The sequence below is a fragment of the Callionymus lyra genome, chromosome 6 (assembly GCF_982586985.1).
Source record: "Callionymus lyra chromosome 6, fCalLyr1.hap1.1, whole genome shotgun sequence".
Classification (NCBI taxonomy): domain Eukaryota; kingdom Metazoa; phylum Chordata; class Actinopteri; order Syngnathiformes; family Callionymidae; genus Callionymus; species Callionymus lyra.
Genome location: NC_141823.1, coordinates 23438379 through 23463733, shown reverse-complemented (window position 1 = coordinate 23463733; position 25355 = coordinate 23438379). Strand labels below are relative to the sequence as shown.

At 37.6% G+C, this 25355-nt stretch overlaps 1 protein-coding gene across 1 annotated transcript in view; it reads left to right on the top strand.

Moving 5' to 3' along the window:
- Positions 1 to 25355, top strand: part of LOC148077634 (protein kinase C-binding protein NELL1-like) — a 164252-nt gene that overhangs the window by 51666 nt on the left and 87231 nt on the right. The window contains exons 5-12 of the mRNA XM_087794323.1: positions 6101 to 6197; positions 11838 to 11910; positions 12635 to 12717; positions 15573 to 15707; positions 17112 to 17214; positions 20211 to 20284; positions 22238 to 22337; positions 24818 to 24946. Of these exons, the coding sequence (XP_087650449.1) occupies positions 6101 to 6197; positions 11838 to 11910; positions 12635 to 12717; positions 15573 to 15707; positions 17112 to 17214; positions 20211 to 20284; positions 22238 to 22337; positions 24818 to 24946 (794 nt within the window). The remainder of the gene's footprint in view (positions 1 to 6100; positions 6198 to 11837; positions 11911 to 12634; positions 12718 to 15572; positions 15708 to 17111; positions 17215 to 20210; positions 20285 to 22237; positions 22338 to 24817; positions 24947 to 25355) is intronic.

Here is a 25355-nt window from a genome sequence, read left to right as displayed (position 1 = left end):
TTTTTATAGGAATAATTGAAAAAAGGAACAATATTCATTAATCAGGAAGTAACTGACTTGAAGGCTTTGATAATTGTCAACTTCTGGGAAAGCTTTACGAAGCTAATCTTGCCACCTCTGATAAATTTGAAAAATCCCACGTGAGCAGCAGCAGGAGCACGTTATGAAGGCCCTGGATCCAGTATGTGTCTGTTTGGAAGCAGCATTCGTTCACTCCATCTGCTTCTCTGCTCACTGATGACAGTGTTTAGAGGATGACTGTCATCCATGATGGACAGTAGTTTGTTCAGTGATCTCCTCAGCAACTGTCACCAGTGAGTCTAGCTTCATGTCAACCACAGAGCCAGCCTTTCTGATCAACCTGTCCAACCTGTTGACACTCCATTTGGACACATTCCCACCCCAACACACCGGCAAAGAACAGGACAGGCCACCACAGACTGGTAGAACATGCAGAGGAGCTTCCTGCAGATGCTAAATGATCGGAGCCTCCTCAGAAAGTACAGTCTGCTCTGAACTTTCTTATACACATGGTCTGTGTTGCAGGACCAGTCCAGTTTACTGTCCAGCCACACACCAAGGTACTTATAGTTGTGAACTATCTCCACCATTGTCACCTCTGATGGACACTGGACATGGCTTTGTCCTGGACCTCCCAACGTCCAAGACCAGCTACTTGGTCTTTGAAGTGTCCAGCTGCAAGTTGTTCCTCTCACATAGTTGCAAAGCAATTTGAATGACGTTTTCAAGTTGTTGTGTGCTGCTGCATATTATTTTAACCATTAGGATGCAAAATGCTTGATCACATTAAGATCAGAACTTTTTCCTGATCTCGACAACAAATCCACCTGCTAATGCCAGTGCTGCATTTCTGCTGTTTGGGGCTCAGTAACTTTGTTACTATAAATGTGGAACTGGTTCTTTTAAAAGAATGTGACCCAAATATTCGTAATACCCATGACTTGTGTTACATTAGCTCTGGTGTGTCCTCTAATTTGTCACACACAAGCTTATGATTCTTTTTTTTTTTTACCGGAGATTTTTTTTTTTTTTCATTTAAAAAACACATTGATGTTGCTGTGCATTTTTCCGTGTGTGGCCTTTTTTGATGTAATACTTGTTTTATTTGTGGTTTTAGTCACAATACCTGTGTAAAACATCCTTAGAAGTAAAATATTTGTTCAGTAGAGGAATAAAAAGGCTTGCTGTTAAATGCTTTTCTACCATTATAATTCAAGTCTGATAAATAATTGGGGAATATAGATACAAATAAGCCATTGTAATTCCTCATCTTCGGTCCATTCAAGCCAATACTTTGTGTCTTCTCCATTCATCTAAATATTGGAAAGTAACGGTTGAGGTCAACTGAATTAATAAAACATATTTTTATTGCAGCAGGGCCAAGACAAATGGTGAGTGCTAAAGAGGAGAGCGATGAACAATGTTATTTATGTTCTTTTGTGTCAACGCATCACCAATATAACTTTATATGTAAGTAAGTAAGTAATCTTTATTTATAGAGATCTTTTCCTGACCAGGCTCACAAAGGGCTTAAACATTCAAAACAATACTCAATAAAATATTTACTTAAAAGGAAAAGATAACACTGAGAACAACACAGGAGTTCCAGAAAATCAAGGAATACCTGAACAAATAAAAATGTCTTAAGATGTTTCTTGAAGGAGTCAGTAGATCCATCAAGTGCAGAGAGAGAGGAAGATTGTTCCAAAGCTTAGTCAAAGCTTTATGTCAAAGTCATCCAGTCTGCTGGAGAATGCATAACTATACCAAGTCTGAAACACATTTAACTAACTCTATGCTCTGTCTCTATATTATAGGCAGAATTGGATGGGATGACTTTGTGAAAGCGTTCGTCATTTAGCTGAAAGAAGTGTTCTTCTCCTTGCTTAGTTTTAGCATTCATCATCACATAAGTTATATTTAACCCCAACCTCACAACCCTGACAGAGTTGTGTAGCTCTTCAAATTTTTCGAAACGTTGTAGAAAGTAGGCAGAGTAATTTTAAATAGCCAGGCTTCAACTCTAAATTAACCTTAAGACTACAAAATCAGATACTGCTGACTTGTCCATGGGCATGGCAATACATATTCATTATTATTATAAGTATGTTTTATTATTATTGAGTTTGTATTTAGATTAGATGGATAGACTATTAATCTCTCTTGAGATCCCCCCCCCCCACTCGGGAAATTAGATTTCCAGTATTTCTTGGTCCTTATGGGTTCATTGATGAGTCTTGTTGGGTTGACCTCGTAAAAGAAATAGCAGAGTGATTTAAAATGGCCTGAATATAAGGAAGTTATACTGAAAATGCATTACTTAAGTTACTTAGGACAATAAAAAAGAGCCAATGTAAGGATACGAAAAAGTGTAATTATGCAATGATATTGTAAAAATTAGATCAATTCAGATTTAATTGTAAAAAAAAAATATTTTATATACATGTCAAAATCATGTAGATAAAATATGAAGACACTTTTACCCTCATTTTTTTTCTACAATTGTAAATGAGTTAAAAGAAAACCAGAACCAAAAAAAACATGAGTGATACTTCTAACTAAACTAGTGATGTATAACAATGGTGAGCAAAAGAATAATGCTAGTTATCTGTTCTGAAGCTTTCCTTCATAATCAGTTTTTTTTATCCTTTACTCAGACCCCTTGAGGGCCCTAAAAGAAAGTGGGAAAAGGCCGACGAATTAACGAATGAAAAAAATAAATTGATGTTTCAGGCGGTCATTGTTGATTAAATACATTAAACAGTTTTTGGATTTAGATTTATACCTTCTTCAGTGAATCTCACCTTGTTTTGCATAGAGTTACCTTCCATCTATTTAGAGGATGGATGGCAGGCAACTCCACACCTTCTCTCTAATAAAAGAGGGGTGAAAGTAGAACAACGTTGGCCCATTTTACCAGTTATGGATGAAGTGGTGTGTCTGGTTTTTCTGGCCCCAATGTATCATGTATTCACGGCAATCTACTTCATACTACTTTATTGATTACCATTCTTCTTCTAATGGGCTGCAGATGCAGAGGGAATTGCCAAACTGGAGCTAGACTGCTTAATTCCACATTAATAGATTATTTGCTTCAGTTCAAACCAGCAGCCTATTTGCTTGTCTGAAGGATTACTCAGGACAAGCGCCTTCTGAATCCTTCTCCCAGGAGCAGTACGATTAGTGATGCTATGAGGTGTTTGATAAAATCAACACTTTGTTGCAGCTTACATGCGAGTGCTGATGAAGACACACAGCGCTTTCTTTCTAATGACGTGCAGAAGCTAAGAAAGAACACACATTGATACGGTTGACAGCCAAGCTGTGTGGTAAAGGTTGAGGACATGACTCTTCTAGTATCACCTACTATAGTAATATCAATGTTTTGTAAAAGAAAATGAATATTCCCTCTCTGTGTTGCTTGGTAACGATTTCTGTGTTTGATTATACTAGTCAGTAATCTTTTTTTTTTTTTCTCCTTTAATGTATTTATTTTAAATCTTAATTATCTTTAATGTGGAAGTACTGAAGCACTGTGCACAAACTGTATATGTACAACTTAATGCAAGGGTAGTATTTGTCTAAATACCTGGTCCTATCAGAGTGAACTTTACCACATTCTTTGGGACCTTTACAATTTTCAAATGGTCAAAAAAATAAAGTCACTTTTCCTTGTATCCTTTCAAACTAATCTTTTAATTAGATTATTGTTTTTTCTTTTTCAAATTCTAACTCATTCAGTTAGCCATGTGATTTTCCAGGGCCAAGATCCTTTTCTTTAGAATGTACTTTTTTCGTAAATGTTCATCAAATATATTTTCCTTGAATTCTTACTGTAGGGTGACTATTTGCCTTTTTTCTTGGCTATTTCTTCCTTGAGCTTTCAATCAATTACTTTTGATTACTTTTCCAAAGCGACACCTACTATTACTAGCATTAGCTTTGATAGTGGTGTTAGCATTAGAGTTGCTACTCCTTCTAGTTTTGGCGTACAGAATCATTAATCTTCCTTCTTGACGTGATAGGCTTTCAGAGTTCTTTTTACTACTTCACTACTCAATACGTAATTTTTTGTGACCTCTTAGAAAGTAGTTTGGGTGGGCGGGGGTTACGTTCATTTTCTAATGTAAATATTTCAATAAAAAAATAATTTTGTACAAAGAAACACATTCTGATGAGTGCTATAGAGGTCCAAGATCTATTTAACACACTTAAATTCTTTTTTAGTCCATCATTTTTTTTTCTATTTTACAGCCTTTGATATTTTTCATATATTTTCCCATTTTAAGGATTTTCTTGATTAAATCCGCCCTGTATTTAAGTACTAAGTCTCTAGCTGTTCTATAATCTCATAAAGAAATGAGTAAAGTGATAAAAAACAAAGACTATTTATCAAATTTGTAGTTAAATACCTGTCTACATGTACTATTACGGTCTCATGTTTTTTGTGAGTTTCCTAGACTTCTTGACTGTCTCTGCTCACAGCAGCTCAGTTATTCTCAGGCTGTGGTATTAAGGAGGATTAATTGGCAGTCAAAAGATTGCAGGTTAGTCTGATCCTGTCAAAATACAGCAGAATATGTTTGGGTCGTAGACCTGAACGTCACCTGCTGTCAAGCCTTGCAAATATGTTCCCGAAACATTTCTCCGTGGTAACTGGCAATAACCTCCTCCAGTGTTCTCTGTGTGAAACATTTCGCTGCTGCTGACAGAAAGAGAAAGGTGATGGGGGGGAAAAAAGACACAATTGTTCAAAGAGCGAAAAGAAAATCAGTGTATAAATTGCATGACCTCTAGTGTGTGTTGCAATGACAGCTAGTTGCAAATGGGACATTGACGTTGTCTAGGCACTGCGGCATTCTACATATTGGCAAGAAATGTTTTCCACACAATTTGTTTTCAACTGATCGCAATATATTAAGATGCACCACAATACAATTTGTCATTTTAAAATCACATTCTTCAATGTTAATGCACAAATGAGGTAAAACGGTCAAAACAAATGTTTTTATTAGGACCACAAGAAGTCATAAATCTTTTAACTATTCCATTGAAAATCTTTGAGCTTTTGTCCTCAAATGCCAAACCTTCTGAAGATCAGCAGCAGTGGTGGAACTGTCACATCACTTACTCGTTCAGAAATACTGCTTAATGGACCTTTAAGTACATACTTGAGTCAAAGGCATTAAAGTGATTTACAATATATAGTTCACAGGTTATTTATCATGACCAGTCACCTGCAAAGCTACTGACTTTGACTGTCGCTTTCTAAATCAAACTTTTTTCTGCAGCATATTTTTGGGCCATTAAAAGGGGAAGGAGGGTTATTCAAGTTTACCTTGTATGTGATTTCAAATAATAGAACATCTGATCAAAGAAAGAGCCAATGTATACCTTAAACTAGTTCAATAACTACTGACGGCCTTTTTTCCCTACTATTGTTTTAGACAGAATAACAAACTTAAATTACTTTTGCCTATGTTATGTCCAGTCAGTACTGTTTTGGGGTTATATTGTGTGAGCTTCCCATATTGAATAGATGAATATTTGTACTTATATCATAGGAATGATTAAACTAAAACCTAAATGAAGCAATGAAATCTAGTTTCTCCTTTTCGTTTCAAAATTGTTGTCATCATATTTTCCCTTCCATGGTCTATAGAAACTCTGAATTAGGCCAAATTTAAAGAAAAATACGCACCTAAAATCAAAACTGGAGCAAAGCCATGTCAGCGTTTTTTAAGGTCTGCCTGAGCAACATGGCTGAATGATCTCAAGCGAGATGATTTTACTTTCAGCACATTTTAAGACCACCTAAGTAGTGTCACATAGTGGCGAGAGTGTGAGTTTTCTTTTAGTGCGCTGGTTTTCAATCCAGCCTGCATCCCAGTGCCACATGTCGATCCTTTGTTGCGTTGCCAAGAGGAGAAACTCATTTATTCTTCACATTGAATCCTTTCTGCTCAAACTACTCATTTATGCGTCAATGCTGGATCAGTGTTCTTGCCAGACCAAGACAAAAATGCTCTTTGTGCAGCTGTTATCGTAACCAAACATTCTCTTCTGACTCTTTTGGCAGGATTTACGAGCGGGTTATAGACCCTCCTCAGATGGAGCTCACCCCAGGCAGTGGAGTGTGGCTGGGCCAACACAGCCACAAGCATGGCCTTTTCAAGGTAAGACGGCACTGAAATAACCATGAATGTGCAGAACATTATGGGGTATAGGCGGAAGCGTTTGAGCGAGGCAGCGGCGAGGGCTGGGATTTCTCTTTGAAATGTTTATTCCCAACATATTTTAAAGGTTCTGCTTCCTGTAATCACCGCCTGTTTTCAAAAGCTCCCGCAAGCGTTCACAGCTAGAATCTCAATTAGACCAAATGGAGCTCACGCATTCGCCTCCTCTTGACCACGCATGATCAATAACCGTTTTTTTCTGTATTTCCTCCCTGCTGCACATTGATAAGACATTCAAATGTGATGGAAATTATTTTGCACCATTAGGCCCCCCTTTTTTCCTGTTCCTGTTCGCCGTCATATCGGGGCTTCAAAAAGACTTTTCTAAAGGTAGCTCTCGCCTTGGAAGCTGCAACTCCATCACATATTTCAGTCAGCGCTCTGAGCCCTGCTTCCTTTCCATATGCAAGAAGCGCTGAAAGTGATTGTCAGCAAAGAGACAGATGGTGTAGAAGCGCGGAGGTTTGTCTGAAGTGATGAAGCCAACACCATTTCCCCCACAGGTTAACATCCCTTCAAGCTGGAATTTCAAACTCTGTTCCTGCAGCATTTAGGATCCATAATGTATTTCCAACTGAGCTTCGAGCCTTGGGATTTCAACCTTACACCCTAGTGACCTTTGAATCAAGCGTTTTTTCTAAAGACACTGTAACAGATATTTTAACGCCAATGGACACATGGACACATAATAGATAAATGATACATAAAGGAGTGTCTGCTTAATTCCAATTTACATCTATAAAGGTACTCTCATGGGTTGTACAGCAATATTGTTGGATTCAAAATGACCGAAAGGCCAATAACGGTTGTGTACCAAGTACTCATCTATTATTTGTGCGACAATAGCATAAATAAGCTCCTTTTCTTCATCTTATTTCGTTTTTTAACAAAAGCTCAATCAATTATTTAGAAAGTTACTGACGCTAGTCATCCAACATTTTTGACTTTCTATTAGCACTTAACAGCAGTAATTTTTCAGATTCTGTCGTGATTGGACGAAAAATGACACTAGAATCCTTCTTAGGTCCATGCAAGAATGTTAAAGGAAAAATAAAAGATTGAGCACTAAATTACATGACCTAAAATGTTTTTCTCGGTTTTACATCTTCTCCGGGTAGCACTAAGTACTTTAACTAGTTTAATATAGTACATTTTCCATGAAGCTGACTTAACATGTTTTTATAAAATTGCTTTTTCAAGATTCCGCACTGGCACAATGAACATGACGGGGGGGGGGGGGGTAAAAATTGTCAACTTTTATTTTCTTAAGGATTGATGGTCCATTTCAGGGCTTTACAATCTGTGTTGCTGATGGTGATTAGAGGCACAAATACGGCCAAGACTGTTTAATTTATTCCATCTAGAAACGAGAAGAAGGATGTCTTGCCACCGTAAGACAAGCTAAGTAGGCCTGTAAGTAAGAAATATTGAGCTCTTGTAATGGCTGATGCTCCTACCTTGCAACACCTTCTCCCAGAGGTCTTTCCATCTAGGCGTAGCTGTAATAAATTATCTTTATCTAGAATCCATTGTGCCAAGATCGCTGACTCCTTAGGGACTCTGCAGGCGCATTTGGAACCAGGGCTTTGGTGAAATACCTGATGTCTCAAGCACCACAGGATAGTAATCAATCTTGTTCAGACACTGATGGAAAACTTTAATGTTTTTTTTACAACAGCAGCGAGGTCAAGAAGTCGTTACTTATATCACCTGCACATATTTAAACACTCTGATTATGTACATTTTTCTGTCACCGTTTTTTCCTTTTTTTTTTAGAAATGATTAATTCCCCCAGAAGGCAAGAATTTAATTTTTCTACGTATTTTAAATTTACAATTCTTTTTTTTTTTTCTGAGAATTGGTAAATATGTAACTGTATGTGTAAGCTGTAACAATAACTTTTTTAAAAATGTTTAAGGCTGTTGACCCAAAACTTTGAAAGCAATAGAAAGTATTAATAGAAAATACAAAGAAATGCATCTATTCAATGCTTTTTTTAAAGCTTTATATTTCAGTCCAAAGAAATCTGTTTGTTCTGTTTAACCAATTGAGGTATTCTAGTATATAGAGTCGCAGAAACTGGCCCACATCCCCGGCCGGACGGATAATTGAGACATTTATTTTTATTTTTTTGGTTTACTCAGATCAAGCATGTGTATGTAGTATAATTATACAATTAAAGAAAATATATATTATATTATATTTAATTTGCACTTTTATTAAAGCAATTTAAGAAAGTAGTTTTGCTAGTTTTTCTAATGTATTTTTTCTACTAGACTTCATCATAGTAAACAATTATTCTCAGAATATCAGCCACAAAGATAAACATTTAAACACAACAAACGATAGGGAGACTCTTCCTGAGAACACAACAGTTTTTAAAGAACCATCCGCTGTTTCCAAAGTTGAGCAAGTAGTGATGCAAGCAGTGCTGGAGAGGAAGTCCTCGGCAGGGATGCCGTATAACATCAGCCAGCTGTCTGAAGAGGAGACATCCTCGTCTGTCTGCGGCTCTGATTCTACCTGACATCAAATAGTATCCCGGTCCAGACACAAGTTGACGGGCCTTGAATCAATAAAAGAGAGGTAGAGCCTGCAGCACTGTGGTGCATTCAGGAGACCTAGCAAAAATGCAACAAATCATATCCTGTAAAAGTTCAATAGTGTGTTACAAAAAGATATGAAATTGAGGATGATTTGGTACATCAATAAACGGGTAGCAACCCAACCAGACCAGAGGTGCTTTTCTAATGCCATGATGCTTTGTTGTTACTATTCTTCTGTTTCTTTTTTCTTTGTTGACGCCCCCCTTTTTTCGGAAAAATTGCTGCTTTACTGAACCATACATTTTTTTGTTCAAGCATTTCTCCTCCCTCTAAGCAGATTTATTTTTCTTAAATAAGTTATTCGTCATATTGCCCTTTTAAAAATCTACTAGGAAAATATTTCAAACTGTCCACATGCTTTACACGCTGTGCCTTTGAGCTGCCATTAATAATTAATTATTGGGTTGGGTTGTGTCGAGGTAACAGCAGGATAGTAACATATATGTGCACTTTAATGGCGTCACCCATTCTATTGCACATATAAGTGAAAGGTGAGATATTTCTGAGTTGTGTTTGAATTACATCCCCGATCACTGACAGTGATGTGTGGTCATGGCTCCTATATCACGCCACACGTCTTGAGATCTACACCTTCATTTTCATCCTCAGTCACACTATCTTTCATTTTTGCCGGCCCCAGCTTTCATTTTCCTGTGTGCACGTGTGTGTGTGTGTGTGCATGCTGCCGTCAGAGTGGGTGTGTGTCCTCAATCTGTGCTGTGAGCCTGTTCATCTCCCTGCACCCATAGCTGTGAAATAGGGGCAGGTGTTGCCTGCTTCCAGACCCGGCCAAATCAACTGTGAATGGATTTTGCATACACATCATGGAGAAATGATTGGTGCTGACTGCGCTCGAGGTGGCGAATTTTAATGCCCCTCTGAAGAAATTGAAGGAAAAGGGAAATCTCACTGTTTTAAACTTTTTTCTTTCTTGAGCCGTACGACCATTCTAAGCTCTAGTCACCGGAGGAGGCCTGTCGTTTAAAGTGATTGACAGGTGGGAATCGGTATTTTTTAGGGATTTATTTCTGTCTTTGTCACTCAAAAGAGAATGCTATACCTCATCGGATTATCTTTCATTTGCATTCTTGACATGACATTTGAACAAACCGTGGCATCTAAAGAGCAAAAAAACACTTTATTGAACAAACAAACAAATACACACATTAACAACTTAAAAGACAACTTAAGCAACTATCTATTTTAAACCAATTTAGAATAATCACAATGTTGTAATGAGAATATTAGAAGTTCTTTATAGCTGCACCGCCATTGGTTTTGTGCTTCTTTTCATTGTGCCACTGAAGCACAGTTGCAACCAAAGCAGACAAAAACAAAGCAAATTTAACTTAATAAAGAGTCTGCCTAAGATAATACACTGATTCCTCCAGTAATTGTTGCCTCTGGTTTGGAGACTGCAGACAAAAAAAAGACATTTGTTTTATCTTTTCCTTTTTAACTGCAGAGGGATTGAAATTGTATTGAAATTGTATAACTTAATTTTTTTAGGACGTCAATGAAATAATGACTTTGTAGTTTTCTTTTTTTTTCAGAAGCAATGAGCTTGCAGAATATCCATTTTAATAAAACCCTAGATTATGTCCGCTGCCAATTTTTGCTTTTCTTGTGTTCGTAACATATGTAGAAATATATTTATAATACATTTTAATTGAAAAGGCCCCTCCTGTAAGTGCATGCATTCAGGTTCATACGTCTTCCCTGCTTAAAAATAAAGTTTTGTTAAATATATCTAATTATCTCTGGGTTTGTTTAAGCGTCAGACCTTTTCACCCTTCTCTCCTAAGGTTAATACTGTGTCCAAGCTTCTGTGGACATGCCAGAAGCTACAACCAAGATATAACCACCAGGCTGGGAAAGATTAAATGTGACCACAAAGATAAGAATTAACAGAAACTGAAGTCACTGGTATTTTATGTTAACCTATCAACCCGTCTAAAACCAGACTAGCTGGTAATATTCACATTAAACAGACTACAACTACGGTTGTATTAGAAAAAGTCGTTTGGCTGATCACCTTCTAGTGTGAACTGGATGAACATGTGACAGAATAAATGCATTTGTTTAAGTTCAAACATAGATCCCATAGATCCCTAGTATGCCTCTGCCACAATGGTACCAGAGTATGTGCTAAAAAGGCCCAGTTCCATGATGCCTCAGCTGGAGAATCTTTTTAACCCAGATATGACGTGATTCAATTTGGACTGAGAGTGACCGACTTGACCACATATTTCACCAACCTTGGTTACACTACAGGTTTAGAAAATGATTAATGGAGGCTAGTCAGAGGCCCTAGATAAAACATGGTCGTAGTGTTTGGATTGGTTTTTGAAGCAGATTTGTGATCATGGCCATCTTAGAAATGTAGTCTTGTAGGTTAGCCAGACCCCAGTCAACTGAATTACGATAGGGCGATGAAACGGTACTAATTGAGCTTAATGCTAAAAGAGAAATTGTTGTTCAAGACCAAAGCTATTTTATATACGTTTTTTTAATGCAGTTGTAAAAGTCCTTATCCAGCCACTCAAGCCAATACCTGATCTAGAACTTGGTCAGATACTTTTTGACATGAGTTTACCTTCTGACACTCCTACCACTTTTTTTGGAGATAAACATTCTGCTGTTCTTTTTTCCCCCAGTTCCTTATTGTACATAAGGTTGCGAATGCAAAACAACGTTTCACCTTCTACACTACACTCTTCTACAACACTTCTGCATGAGACTTCCAGGACCTCCCAATGACACCACTGCATACCACTGACATACAAAAAATAATTCTAAGACTTAAGAAAGCAAGTAGGGGTTTTCTTGACCGACTGTGTTCTTCAAGTCTCAAGTGCACATTTGTCTCATTTCTGATGGGCTGGATTGGTTAACTTTAGTGTCAACAAATGATAACCAAGAGAAAGTTAATCACATCCACATTATCTAATGACCTCTTCTTTCTCTTTTTCAGGGTGTCATTCAAGATGTTAAAATAATCTTTGCACCGAACAGCTACATCACTCAGTGTCCTAACCTTAACCGCAGTAAGTATTAATATGATGCACATCTAAGAAAGAGGTCGAATTGAGATAGTCTGTAATTTAAAAATATTAATGGCAGACTCTTCATCTTAGATGACGGCTAGTGGCTCCTGTCTTCGAGAAACATGGCTTCAGCCAGATTAATATTGCCGTTTCACTTCAGGTCTTTTCTCTCCGTTGTCGGTTTCTCCATCTGTTGGCTGTCAAAGTGATTAAGATACAAGACCACTGGGGTGTCACTGTCACTGATCAATAAGGCATGTAATCACACCTCGTGTTAAGACCAACCATGGGCTAAAGGCTGTGTAAACAGATGTGACGGATGTGCAACACTTGCTTTCTATTTCCACTGTCCAAATAAATACAACCCCGCTATTGATTGGAGACCTATGCACTATTGATTGATCCCAGAGAAGAGAGCAGTTATTTTAAGTACTTGTTGTAAGACTGCCTTATTTACCTCCCATGAAACAATTGCATTACTTTGAAGACTTTGCTTGGGAACAAACTGCTGTTATTTAAAACAGTCTTATTAACAAGTATTAACAAGAAAAATGCTGATTTTTAAAATATATTTTATTTGTATGTTTACGGTTAATATTATGTATACAAATGTCACATCAACTGTTTTATTTCAAGTGGATAATCATTACATTTTTTAACAAATAACCCTCAAGTGAATTTGAAAAGATGTTTACTTGTCTTTCTTTTCTCTTCTTCCATTGAGCCTGTCCCACATGCAGTGATTTCCTGGGGCTGGTACAAGGCATCATGGACTTACAGGAGCTTCTTGCTAAGATGACATTAAAGGTAAGAACAATACGTTATACCCTCTGTTTGTTCTTTTGTTTTAAAGGGCAGTCGCAAGCTAAAATGCTCATGACCTACTAGCTTATAGTCTATTTTGTTTTATGTGTGAGGTCAAGTGCCAGAACAATTACAAAATGTGCAGTGACCCTCCTTATAAAACACTGTAGGGTCTGCAGGGATGGCTCAAGTCTGGGACGCACCCGACCAGAAAAGAACAAGAGAGCTAGTGAAGAAAAAGGCACACCGACAGAAGCCTCAAGGATAAATATCCTGAAGCCTCCTCAACCAACAAAACCACCATTATAGGAGTGTCAAAGTGCTAAACAGGATCTGACTTGAGATTGTTTTTGGCAGCAAAACTTTCTCTAGATACAATAACAATATGGACTGTTCTGGTTCTCTTGGATCTGTCTTCAGCCTTTGACACATTTGATCACTAGATCCTAGAAGACTGAGGAATGAAGTGGGAATGTCTGGGTCTGTGTTAGAGTGGTTCTCGTCATATCTTTCTGGGCGCAGTTTCAGTGTATCTGCCAATCAAATTAGGTCTGATTCAGCGAATCTGTTGTGTGGAATCCCTCAAGGTTCTGTTCTGGGTCCTCTATTGTTTTTGCTGTACTTGATTCCCCTGGGTGAAATCATTCAGAGATTTCCTGATGTTTCTTACCACATATTTGCTGATGACATCCAGCTCTACTGCTCATTTGATTAAACTGAGCCCAGGAGGCTGAACATCTTAGTCAATTGTTTGCTAGAACTCAAACAATGGCTGAGTGAAAACACTTTGCAGCCAAATGTGGACAAAACTGAAACTTTGGTTATTGCTCCTGGTGATAAGATTCCAGGGTTGATTCAGTACTTGGGTGACTTAGGTCAGTTTTTCAACATTCTCACATTTCTTTGATCCTTAAATCTCTTCACTAGATGCCAGTTACTTTCAGGATCAATTAAAAAATCCTGGTTCTTACTTTCAGATCTATTCATGGTCAGACTCCTCCTTACATCTGTGATCTGATCTAACCTTACACCCCAGCTCAGGCTCTTAGGTCTGTGAATCAGAATCTACTGATGGTTCCTGAACACGCTTCCGGACCAGAGGAGATAAATCCTTCCAGGCTGTTGCTCCTAAGCTTTAGAACGATCTTCTTCTCCCTCTCAGTTGATGGAGTCTACTGACTCCTTCAAGAAACATCTTAAGACATTTTTATTTGTTCAGGCTTTTCCTTGAGTCTCTAAGACTCCTGTGTTGGTCTCGGTGTTGTCCTGACCTTTAAAGTATATATTTTATTGAGTTTTTTTTTTTTTATTGTTAAAGTGCTTTGTGACCCTGGTCTGGAAAAGCGCTCTAAAAATGTAATTTACTTACTTACTTACTTATTATTTAGAAAACCTTTCAGACAGCACATACCTCTGCAAATAATCATGTTTTTAAGTTCGTTTTTCCTACATTTTGTTTGATCATTTTAAATATCGTAATTTATAGACAAATGAGAAACCGTGCAGAAGGAAGAATATCGACTGACCCAGGTGGATAAAAAAGATGTGATGTAATTGCCAGGACGATCCAGACCTTCAAGCTAAACAGTGATAGAAGTTGAAAGTCCAGTGGAATCCAGACACGACAATACAGGCGTGATCTGAAGCCCGACTGCGTTGTCATGCCCTCTGATGTCGCAGAAGCACATCCAGCCACCTGATCTCTCTTCTCACATGACACACGGCAGGGGATCACACAGTCATTTCACCTTTTGAATGAGTCTTTTTTTTCTTCCACATTGACTCCAACATAAAGAGAATCCTTTGCTAGGTAATTGCTTCATCCCTGGTGCAAAGCTGAGTGTCAAGTAAGGCACAGTGTTTGGCTCAACGCCCCGTTTTCTTGTGTCAGGAAGGTAAAAGGATTTTCTCGTTTGAATCAAGGGTTTCATGATCGTAACAGATTATACGGCTTTCTATGACGCTTATGCAAATATGATTCTAGAGAGTAAATAAGAAGATTTTATTTCAAAGTCCGGTATCACAAGTTCGGATTTATTTTTCTTATCACCCATTATGTAATTAAAAGTTGGGAGATGAAACGCTTTTAGTCAAGATGATATCAGGGGTTTGTGGGTAATCTGTGTCTGCAGCCTCACTTCTATTCTACCTTTTCCATTCTGACCGTCACTCTACCATTAACACTGAGCTCATTCATCTTTTGCTACAAGATCATACTCCATATTCATGTAGAGATCATAAACTATTCAGTGTTTAAAAGGGATTTTTTTTTTAAAGCCACTTTCCTCCATTGTCTGCTGTTCTATCTCAGCCATCTGAGGTGCTGCAATTTAACTTTTCAACAGATAAATACTTCTTTTCAGAAGAGCCCAACTTTTTCCTGCATATGATGAACAATAATGAATAATAATAAATGTGGCTTCAACACGAATAAAAAGAATATTGAAAGTTATTTTGCTCTGTGCTTAAAACTAGAACATTTATTTGAAATGTATAAGCTGAATGTACGAAGGACTTTTATTTTTTTCAACCTAGATGTCAGCAGTGTTACTTTGTCACATTCATTTGAACTGAAGTCTATTATTTATCACCAAAATGAAAATCCAGATACTGTGAGCCGAGAAATAATATTCACTAAAAAGCTCAGCAGTCAGACAGGATAAGGAATTCAAGCCAAATTCCGGCTGCCAGTCCTTTCTCTGTACAAACCCGACTTGGTGGGTCTTGAGTAGAATATTGATTCCCCTGTCTTTTATGACTCCCAGTGGAGCATCTTCCAATCAGGCAAAAAAAAAGAAATGAGAGTGACAGAGCAGGAGTTTGTCTAATGCTTCTAATGATTCTGTGGTTGACCCCAGTTGAACTACGCCGAGTCCAGACTGACCCAGTTGGAGGAGTGTCACTGCGAGAAGACGTGCAACGCCAACGGCCTGGTTTACCGGGATAAAGAGATGTGGGTGGAGACGGAAAACTGCAGGAACTGTGCATGTAAAGTGAGTGACATTTATGAATCATCTAAGCCTCATCTTTCATCTCGAAGTCAGGACTTCCTGTGATTCATGCATTTCAGTCAATTTGTTAATGTTCCCAATTCTTACATGAATAATTTCTTAATAAATTCACCCTAATGGCTACAAATGCATTGGTGCTGGTCAATGTGTGACATGAAAGTGATCTTAATCGAACTCCATTAGCGTCTTTTCTTCTCCCCCGTGTCTGAGCTACAGCATGTGACCCCATGAGAAGCCCTTGTGTGTGCGCGTTATATATATCGTGGACGGAATAGTGTTGAATCAAACTGTACGAGTCCCCCAAGGCACCGCACTAGCTGTCACACCGCACGTCAAGCACAAGGTGGAGTTAGTTTGTGTTATGTTCCTCTGCCAGCGTAACATTAACTGATACTCGTGCAGTCCTGGGGGAGCTATTTCCAGTGACTCATGAAATGAAGAGACCCGTGCAGAAAGAGATATCCTCAATAGTGAAGGAATTCCTCCCGGGCTAGTATAACTGCCTGCCATCAGACGGCAACCACATTCATGCATCCATCTTTCGCCGCTCTATAATGAATCTCTAACCTGGTTGAGGGATGGATCTAGGGCTGGAATGTGTCAAGTGGAAGACGGAGAAGGTTGTGATGGGGGGGATTGAGCTCAACATGTAATTGCCCCTCATGAGCATAGGAACATGTTTTATAGTATTCTTGGTCGTTTGTTCAACAGTGTGCTGCAGGTATCGATCAGGTATCATTTTTGTGTCACCGGCTAACAAACAATTGAGACGAGAGATCAATAACAGGGAAAAGTTTAGGGTTTATCTGAGACTCGTGCCAAACTGGTGCTTAAAGATTGATCGCAAAAATTGTCCAAAACCTAAATAAAGGTTCATTTTAAAAAGACATTAAATCACTGTAGAATCTGTTTTCATAATAAAACACTTGATTTATGTTCTTTCTGTATTGTTTTGTGGCAAAATCTAGTCAATTGAATCAGATTTTGAATAATGTTTTCTCAATATTATTTTGGGGCTAAATTCCCAAATCAGAACTATTGTGTGTGGAGTTGAAATGCGAAACAATACTAGAGGCATCCATTCGTCATGCTAATTTATCAGAGAAAAATTCACCAAAACCTAAATCTCTTAGTTGCTTTTTGTGTGGTTTCTACAGATTATCTAAAAACCTTTATCAACTACAAGTAAATGAAGGCTTAAGAACGATTTCAATTCATCTGTTTTATCTTAACAAGCTCAGCACTGTCAGCAGTGTAAACACTAGGAAATCATGTTCCGAGTGAGGAGTGTTCAGAAGCTCCTCCAGAATGTTCTCTCTGTCAGCATTTACCGTCTTCCCGTCTCGTGCGAATTGTTTTGTATAAGAGTCACATTTGTCTCCACAGAATGGAGTGGTCGAGTGTCGGAGGATATTTTGTCCTCCTGCAAATTGTTCAGAAGACATGCTGCCTGTTCATATTGATGGGAGCTGCTGCAAGAAATGCAGACGTAAGTAAGAATCCATCTTATCCGTAGCGCACTAAACAGAGGTGGGTGAGTGAGTGTGGGTGAGTGTGGGTGAGTGTGGGTGAGTGTGGGTGAGTGTGGGTGAGAGCGCCTCTCACTGAACAGGTGCTCAGTCAATGTCACGTCGATCATCGATGGCCACCTGCTCCGACTCACCGTCAGGTCCATGAATTATTTATCATTTTTAATTAACCTTGATACACTAGTTGGGCTTTAAAATGAATCCAGGGTCCCATGAGCCAATGAGCACGGGGGGTAACACCAATATTTATCAGATACATTCCCGTTGTAATTCCTCAATCGGGTTAGGGGTTAGAAACATTTGCACAATATATTTTGTGCAATTTCCGTTAAATGATGCACACATGTGAACCCCTCACAAGATAACATACAAATCTCAGTATGATACGTTTCTCCTCCCAATACATTTTAATACATGACTATTTGATTCGATGCTAAGCAATTCATCTATTTGCGTTGTGAAAAAAACATTAACTACTTAAACTCACTTGAATCCCTCAAATTTCTTTTAATACTAAAAATGATTTAAAGGTTTACAAATGGTGCATAAAACAATAATGAAATAAAAGAGGATAAAAACACTTGGATAAGGTACATATTTTATTTCTGTTTGTCCATGTATTAATAATAACATTGAAATTGTCTATTATAATAATATTATCCTGGCTATAAAAAAAGCATTCAATTGAATCACCTCATTTATGTTATCTTTTTAGTTGTTTAATTGTAAAAAAAATATATTTTTTTTTTATTGTAAGAGGTGTCCCATCTAGACATTATTCTGCTTACCTTGAATTTTATACGTTAACTTCATTTTTTTTTTCTCTGTCTTACATTCATTTAATTTTGCTTTTATGTTTCAGATGTTTCCTTTTTAAATTATACTCAACCCTTGTGTTATCTCAAGATGATCCGAAGGCCCAAAAACAAATGTGTTTGTGGGATCCCTTGTGTTATCTATACATTATACAAATTTTTTTTTCAGCCACGGGGTCACCTTGACCCTGAGACAACACAATGGTTAACATGCTTGAAATCAGTCTTGAAAAACACAATACTTCTACCATGACTGAGTTTCCAGAACTGGTGTGAAGTGAAGTTCATGTACAAAGTCATATAAACCAGAAAAGGATATATGACAATAAATGGATACAATCACACCTTAAGTGAAAAATATCACATAGTAACTATATTGATGACAATACACAGCAAATAAGGCATCATGAAAACCAATTGCTGTGAATATATAAAGTAAGAGAATTGTGCTACGCACCGGTACAAACATCAGTCTTCACATGTAGACAACAAATTGTTATTTTTCCGTGTAGGAGCTCCTACACTCTTCCTCGCCAAAAGAAACGGATTTCTTTGCAGACTAGCATGCAAACATGTTTCCGTATTTAAAGCACAGAAGGGTCTGTAAGCTTAGCCATGGCAGCATAAATCCTAATTCCCTCATGTATAATGCTTTTTTAAAGTTTTTCCCCTCCCCCCTTTTCTCCCGCGATCCCTCCGTTTTCTTCATCTTCGTCTTCCTCCCATGCGAACATCAGAGCCCTGGCACAGGCTTACAAGGGAGCTACACTTCATAGTTGTTATGGAGAGCTCCATAGTTCTGCACCCAAGAGAGGCGAAAAGCAGGACTTCATATCATGTGCTTCATTTTCTATTTCTGCTTTCATCGCCAGAGGAATATGCAGGAGGGACTTCTCTGTTGTATTCTTAATGGGCTGCCATCTTTCCTCCTGCTTATGCACACGAGCCATGAACAACTTTGTCACAAACAAATGATCTTATTAAAGAAGCTTTTTATCTCATAGCATCCATACATGTCAAATCTAAACTTTTGAGTCAATTTCAATTGTATATAAATTAGATTGGTATTTGATATATATACATTTATGAAAAATCTTTCTTTAAAGTTATCTCAGCTCCTTTTTACTCATGTGGATGTTAAGACTGCAGATTCAGTTTCACACACACACACACACACTTCATTATTTAATATATGGATCAAGGTGGGGTGGAACTAGTTTGTAGCTATGTCTAAATTACAATTCAAATTGCCAATTCAAGTACCAGACTTCAAATTAAGCGTAACTGCTCGATAATAAATTGCAGCCCAATAATGATTCATTATAACCAATTATAACTCAAAAGAAATCCACTCAAAGTAGGTCAAAAGGATAATTCCTCATGACTATGAAACACAGATTGTTTCATGATTTGATACAAATGTAATTACTTTGATTCCAAAAAAAGGACATTTTTATGCCAAATCCTAACCACTACAACACCAGTGTTATCACCAGCAACTCCTTGTTGTTGTTTCTATTTTGATGATTTTGTGATATTTCAGATCCTACAAAACCTTCTAGAAAGAAATCGAAAAGATCAAAATAAATAGTCATATCTTCCTTGGACGTCCCTTGCTTAACCTGCACTTGTGAAAACGTAGATATTAAAAATTAATTCTTAATTTTTAACTCATTTTTACAAACAAACGGGTAATTTTCAAAGACCATATAATCTTATTATTATTGAATGTTTTTTGTAAACTAAAAGTTGTGTCTGTCATTCGTATTATTTTCTGTGATAAATTCACTTGGGCTGCAAAATAGCAGATGTTGTGTCAGGTTCTAACTACTATGTTATATGGTGGTGTTGGGAAAAATGAGGAAAATTGCCTTTTGGTAAAAGTGTTTTCCCGCTGAGTTTACAAATTACACATAATTATTGATTCATTTGAAGACAGGACTCGGTGCCCTTTCATGCTGTTTTGAGGAAAAAAGCTGGTTGGTTGGTTTACCACTGGTGATTTCTACTTGCAGTCCATGTGCTTCTCATATTCAACCGCAACATTTTTGATCAAGAGTTTCAAATATATGATGTCACAGAAGAACTATGTTGCCTTATAATGTATTATTTCACTAATATTTACTCTTTACTCTTTACAGCTAAATGCACTTTCATGGGTCGCGTTTTCTCTGAAGGCCAACGCTTCTTATCGCGGAGCTGCAGGGAATGCAAGGTAACACCTGCTCGTCCTCCTCTTACATCGGCCATCATATTTCCATCAAGCGTTTCACTTCCAGCGGGGAAAATATAATGACCGCAGGTGTCGCCCGCTGCCTGTGTGATTCAATTAGCCAACAGACCTTATTAGTTTCCCTTCCCTTCCCTCAATCTGGTCAATCTGCCTCTCCTCTCTAATGATGAGATATCAAGGTAATTAGAATAACTTATGAACAGCGCAAAAACAAAGGGCTGATTTGAATTGCAGTTTAAACACAGCACAGTTCCTAATGAACGTGATTACTCCAGGTATCAGGAGAACAGAGCCGGGCCTTGTTCACAGAGAGGCAATTTATCTTTAAAGAATGTGTTTTAAGGGGAGAATTAGGGTTGCATGCATGTAATTGCTCACAAAGAGCCACATGGTGGATTTCCAGACTCATTATTTAACCCATGTGGCCCAGAAACATTTGTTAGACATGGCTTCACCCGTCTCAGGTACTCTCAGGTTGACCTAGTTCTGGTTCAAGTGGCTCTCCTCCCTTCAGTACAACATTGAAATTGTATTCATATAAATATATATATACAGTATATAGATTATATATATATTTTTAACCCAATATAATTCCTGACATTATTATTATCAATCTATTTTGAGACCTTGTTTAGCATGTGAAGTACCTTTGATAGCAATGAGCTCTACAGGGCGGCTCATGAAAGTCATGTTCCGGACTCACTTGAGTCACTCCAGAGAGCAGGAACAGCTCGTTCTGCTCCAGTGTAAGTGACAAATCTTGGTCATTTGACACCAGCAACAAATAATTATCTGTTCCTGTTCCGTTTCTTGAGAATGGGATATTCATCCATTTTTTTTAGACAGAAAAATTCAGACAAAACATGAGACTCTTAGCAGAGTTAATCAAACTTTTTAAACGTAAAGTCCTTTTATGATTAATTTTTATCGTCCATCTATTAACTGGCAGATTGATGAGTGTAAAACTATCAATTCAAATGTTACAATTCCATTTTCCAAATGACAAACCCACGATTTATATCCTTTTGAAGACACGAGGAAGCGTTTAGTTTCATTGGCTATAAAACACGACATTGAAAGACAAAAGGATTCGGGTCGATACTTAAGACCTTGAGATGTTTAACAGCGGCCACTAGAGCTTCGAATCAGAAGCCAACTCTTTGTCTGAAAGGTCCCAAAGGAGGACGACACTCACTGAATGTTATCTTCTGCGGTTTCTTCCTTATCTTTTATGTCCCGGTTTGCAATATTCTGCCACTTCTGTACATGAGAATAAAGACACTTGTGAAGAAAGTGAACACTATTGTTCTTTTTCAACCTATTTTCCCTTGAAAATAATTTGCGAAAACATTAAAAAAAAATTATTCCACCATCAGTCTACTTAAATATTGTTATGTTACTTCAGGGATTAATGAATTCCATTGTTAATTTTAAATTGATTTAAAAGGTTTAGTGAACACAAATTCTCATGGGTGTCTATTTTTAGAACAGAAATAGAGGTCAACGGATAAGTAAAGCTATTTAAGCATCCCAATTCTGCTTAATTGGGATGGACCTACTGGTTCTTCTGCCAACTGGCCTCGTTTGATCCCTGATGCCAGGAATGGAGCAGATACTGTCCATGAGCAGCATGTGCCACTTTGATTTCCCTCGTGGTCTAATGTGTGAAGCAGGTCATTGGTCACCCTCCTATAGGACGTTCATTAGTTCTTTGTTTTCGCCGCTACAAATCTGTTTTATAGTCATGCTTGTGTTTGTTTTGTATACATCAAAGTAGGACTCAAGAGAATGCTTAACATTTTGATCTAAACTCATTGATTTGAAACCACTGCGGCTCAGAGGTTGTCTTTTCTTCCGGCTTACAAACGAGTCACATATTGAGGTTAACTCCTTTTGCTCATAATGACGTCTACATTTTTACATTTCTACTTCCAGAACGGCATGTTACTGAAAGTCACGGAAACCTGTCCAGAGCTCAACTGCAGCATCGGTGAAGAGATTCTACCCGATGGACGGTGTTGCAATGTTTGCAGAGGTATGTCTCCCCCACTCCTGTTTAGTCAGCCTTCCCCTCGCTGTCCAGAATACGGGCAGGTTTGCTGGACAATTCAGGCTTGCACTCTGTGAAGGATTTTTCGGCTCGGCTTTCACTGAAGATTGGTGGCCGTGATATCGAACACCTGTGATGCCAATTTAGCGGAAACCTGCTGCTTTGGCATTGAGCTATCATGGCAGGAATAGCCGCCTGTAATTTGGTAAATATACTGAACTCCCTATCAGGTCCTGATGAGAGAGCAGGTGGATATTCGCAGAGCATTGTGCTCTTGTGCTGGTGTGATAAGCAGCACGCCGCTAACTCTTCATGTGTACAGAAGAGGGGAATGGAGAGTTGAGATCTGCATTGAGGAGATACTGTATGTATGATGGAGGGTGATGTCACAACCACAGTGTAAACAAATGCTTCACTGACCTCCTGGATAATTAATAGATGGTATCTTTTTTTATATCGTTTAAAAGTGTTAATGGCTTGGTTAGGTTTTCTTCAAATAAAATCAGAAGCTGTTCTTAAAAATATGTGAACCTTTCTGTATTTGCTGAGAGCCAATTTAGGAATCCAAGGTTCTGAAGCCGACCCGATCTTGAAGGAAAGATTGAGGACTTTGTATTGATTTATTATAGTGATTAAATTCACCGCTTTTCAGTTTATTTCGTTTTTTTGCTGGTGAATTTCTTTTTCAAAATACAGGAATTCAACGCTTTTTAAAAATATAGTCATGACAGTGATTCAAGGCACTTTCACTGTAACATTCAATCCCTAAATGAATATTGACAGAATTTTACTCAAAGTACATTTATTTTATTTCTTTTTTTCTTTTTTCTTTTGCTATTTAAAACCTTTTTTTAATTTCCGTTCTTGTAAGGACCTCATTCATTTTGCAGTTCAGTTGTTGTGGTTTGTGCACTACATTCAAAATTCAGATTCAATTTAAATCTTTAAACTCCAATTACATAAAAAAAACATTTTTTGTCCTCTAGTGCGTACAAGCCAAGCCAACATTGATGAAGTGTGTTATGTATGTCGCCATCTCGGTGGCTGAACAACTTAGGAGGAAACAGTGAAGGGTTTGGGCAACAAGCAGAAATGGAAAGTCATGAAACCTGTCATGAGTCAAATGTATCCTCTCTCGTCCACCCACTGTCATCGAAGTGCACATTTTCATTTCCAAGTTTCACACTATGCTCCTTTTTCAAAGAAACCTTTGAGAGGTTTTTAATTGTCACAGGCGCTGTGAATATTCATATTTTATTAAGGAAAAGTTTAAATCGTTCAACTGTGTCGTTCTCTTAGTGTCAACGAACAAATCAATCATGTTATCAGTGGCACCGTCCTTGAGCGATAAATATAAGTATAATAATGGTGAGACCTCCTGCTTCTTTCTTTAAGCTTAAACACCCAGAAAGCCTGTCACTCACTTTCTATGGGCTCGTGGTCCACATCAGCTCATACCTACTAAGCATGAAACAATCTTGCCTCCCCCTCATCTGTCAGAGGAATTCTCAGTCCATCTGTCTTTGGCATTCTGCAGGGTTAGACTGTGGTGGGACTGGGAAAAAAGCCATCTTGTGACATGCAGCGATTGTCAAGCGCCCACGACAATCACAACTTAAGAAGGTCTTAAGTCGATGGTGTCTGTGCTGAAAGATATTTACGAATTGCTTAGCACTTATCGCTTTAATTTGTGTGCTGTCATTAATACTCTTTATATATATTGAAAGTTTTTTCTCTTTTCAAAGTCGTTTATCTTCTCCACCCCCACACATATTTTCTAGTTCTTTAACATTTTTTCCTTGTAAATTAATTTCAACTTTTTTTTCATATATCATGGCTAGGGCTTGGTATCAATCAAAAGGTTTTGATTCCATTACTAATACTGATACCTTCACTTTGATACCGGTTCCGGAAAAAAAAAATGTTGATAACAATTTTATAAGATCTATTCTAACAAAGGGAAAAGGACATTTGACATAATAGAAATAGTAGATTTCCCCTCCTGGCTGTTTTCTTACACAGAGGAAATATATAATAAATACAACTAAAAACTAAAAGTGACAAATCAATCTGATGTTAACAGTCATTTTCCTAAGATTATTAAGTTTTAATCACTCGTAGGAACCAAACCATGGCATCGGAAGACGAAGCATGTTTCAATACTCGGTACAACCGAAGCCTTTCAGCTCTAATCTTGGCATAATTACACTGTTATCCATAGATTTAACCTCAGATTTTTTTTAAAATTTTATACTGTTCTTATTAACAATCCTTTTTTTCCTTTGTTGCCTCACCGAAGTCAAAGTTTATAACGAGGAAAGTCATTATCTCCCCCCTGAGCTGTATATAATTTATTGCCCATCTGGTCCTGTTGAGCAATGTATTGAATAGTTTCCAGTCTCGATACACTGTTTAGCTTCTTATATATATTTTAAACAACGGTAAATGTAATTTTCTTCTTCCAGGTTACGACTTTTGTTCAGAGGGGCTCTTTTGTGGGGAGAATTCAGAGTGTAAAAACCGGAATACCAAAGCAGAATGTGAATGCAAGAACGGCTACGCCTCCATCCACGGGGACTCAACTTACTGTGAAGGTAGGACATTTTTTTATACCTGTTTTAACATGAAAATTGTTTAAAATCAGTTCAAGTTTTTTTTGTTTTTTTTTACCAGCATTTGTTTTCCTTTGTAAACATGAATTTATTAAGGATGTTACTCATAATATATGTTATTACCTGCATTTCCTCGGTAATTACTCCTTGTTTTTATAGTCTATATGCTGCCAAAGCTATATCCCCTTCCAAGTGGTGTAAAACTAATTGCTAATGAACTCTTTACAAATTATACTTATTTTAAGCAAGAGTTTGTGAAATCCCAGCAGTTAGTGTAGATCGTCTTCACCCGTCTTATTTGAATTACTAAAAAAAGTAGCGGATTTCTTACAGATATGGTTTTGAATTTAAGTTTTAGTCAATTTACACAGTTGTAAACTATGAGTGTTGG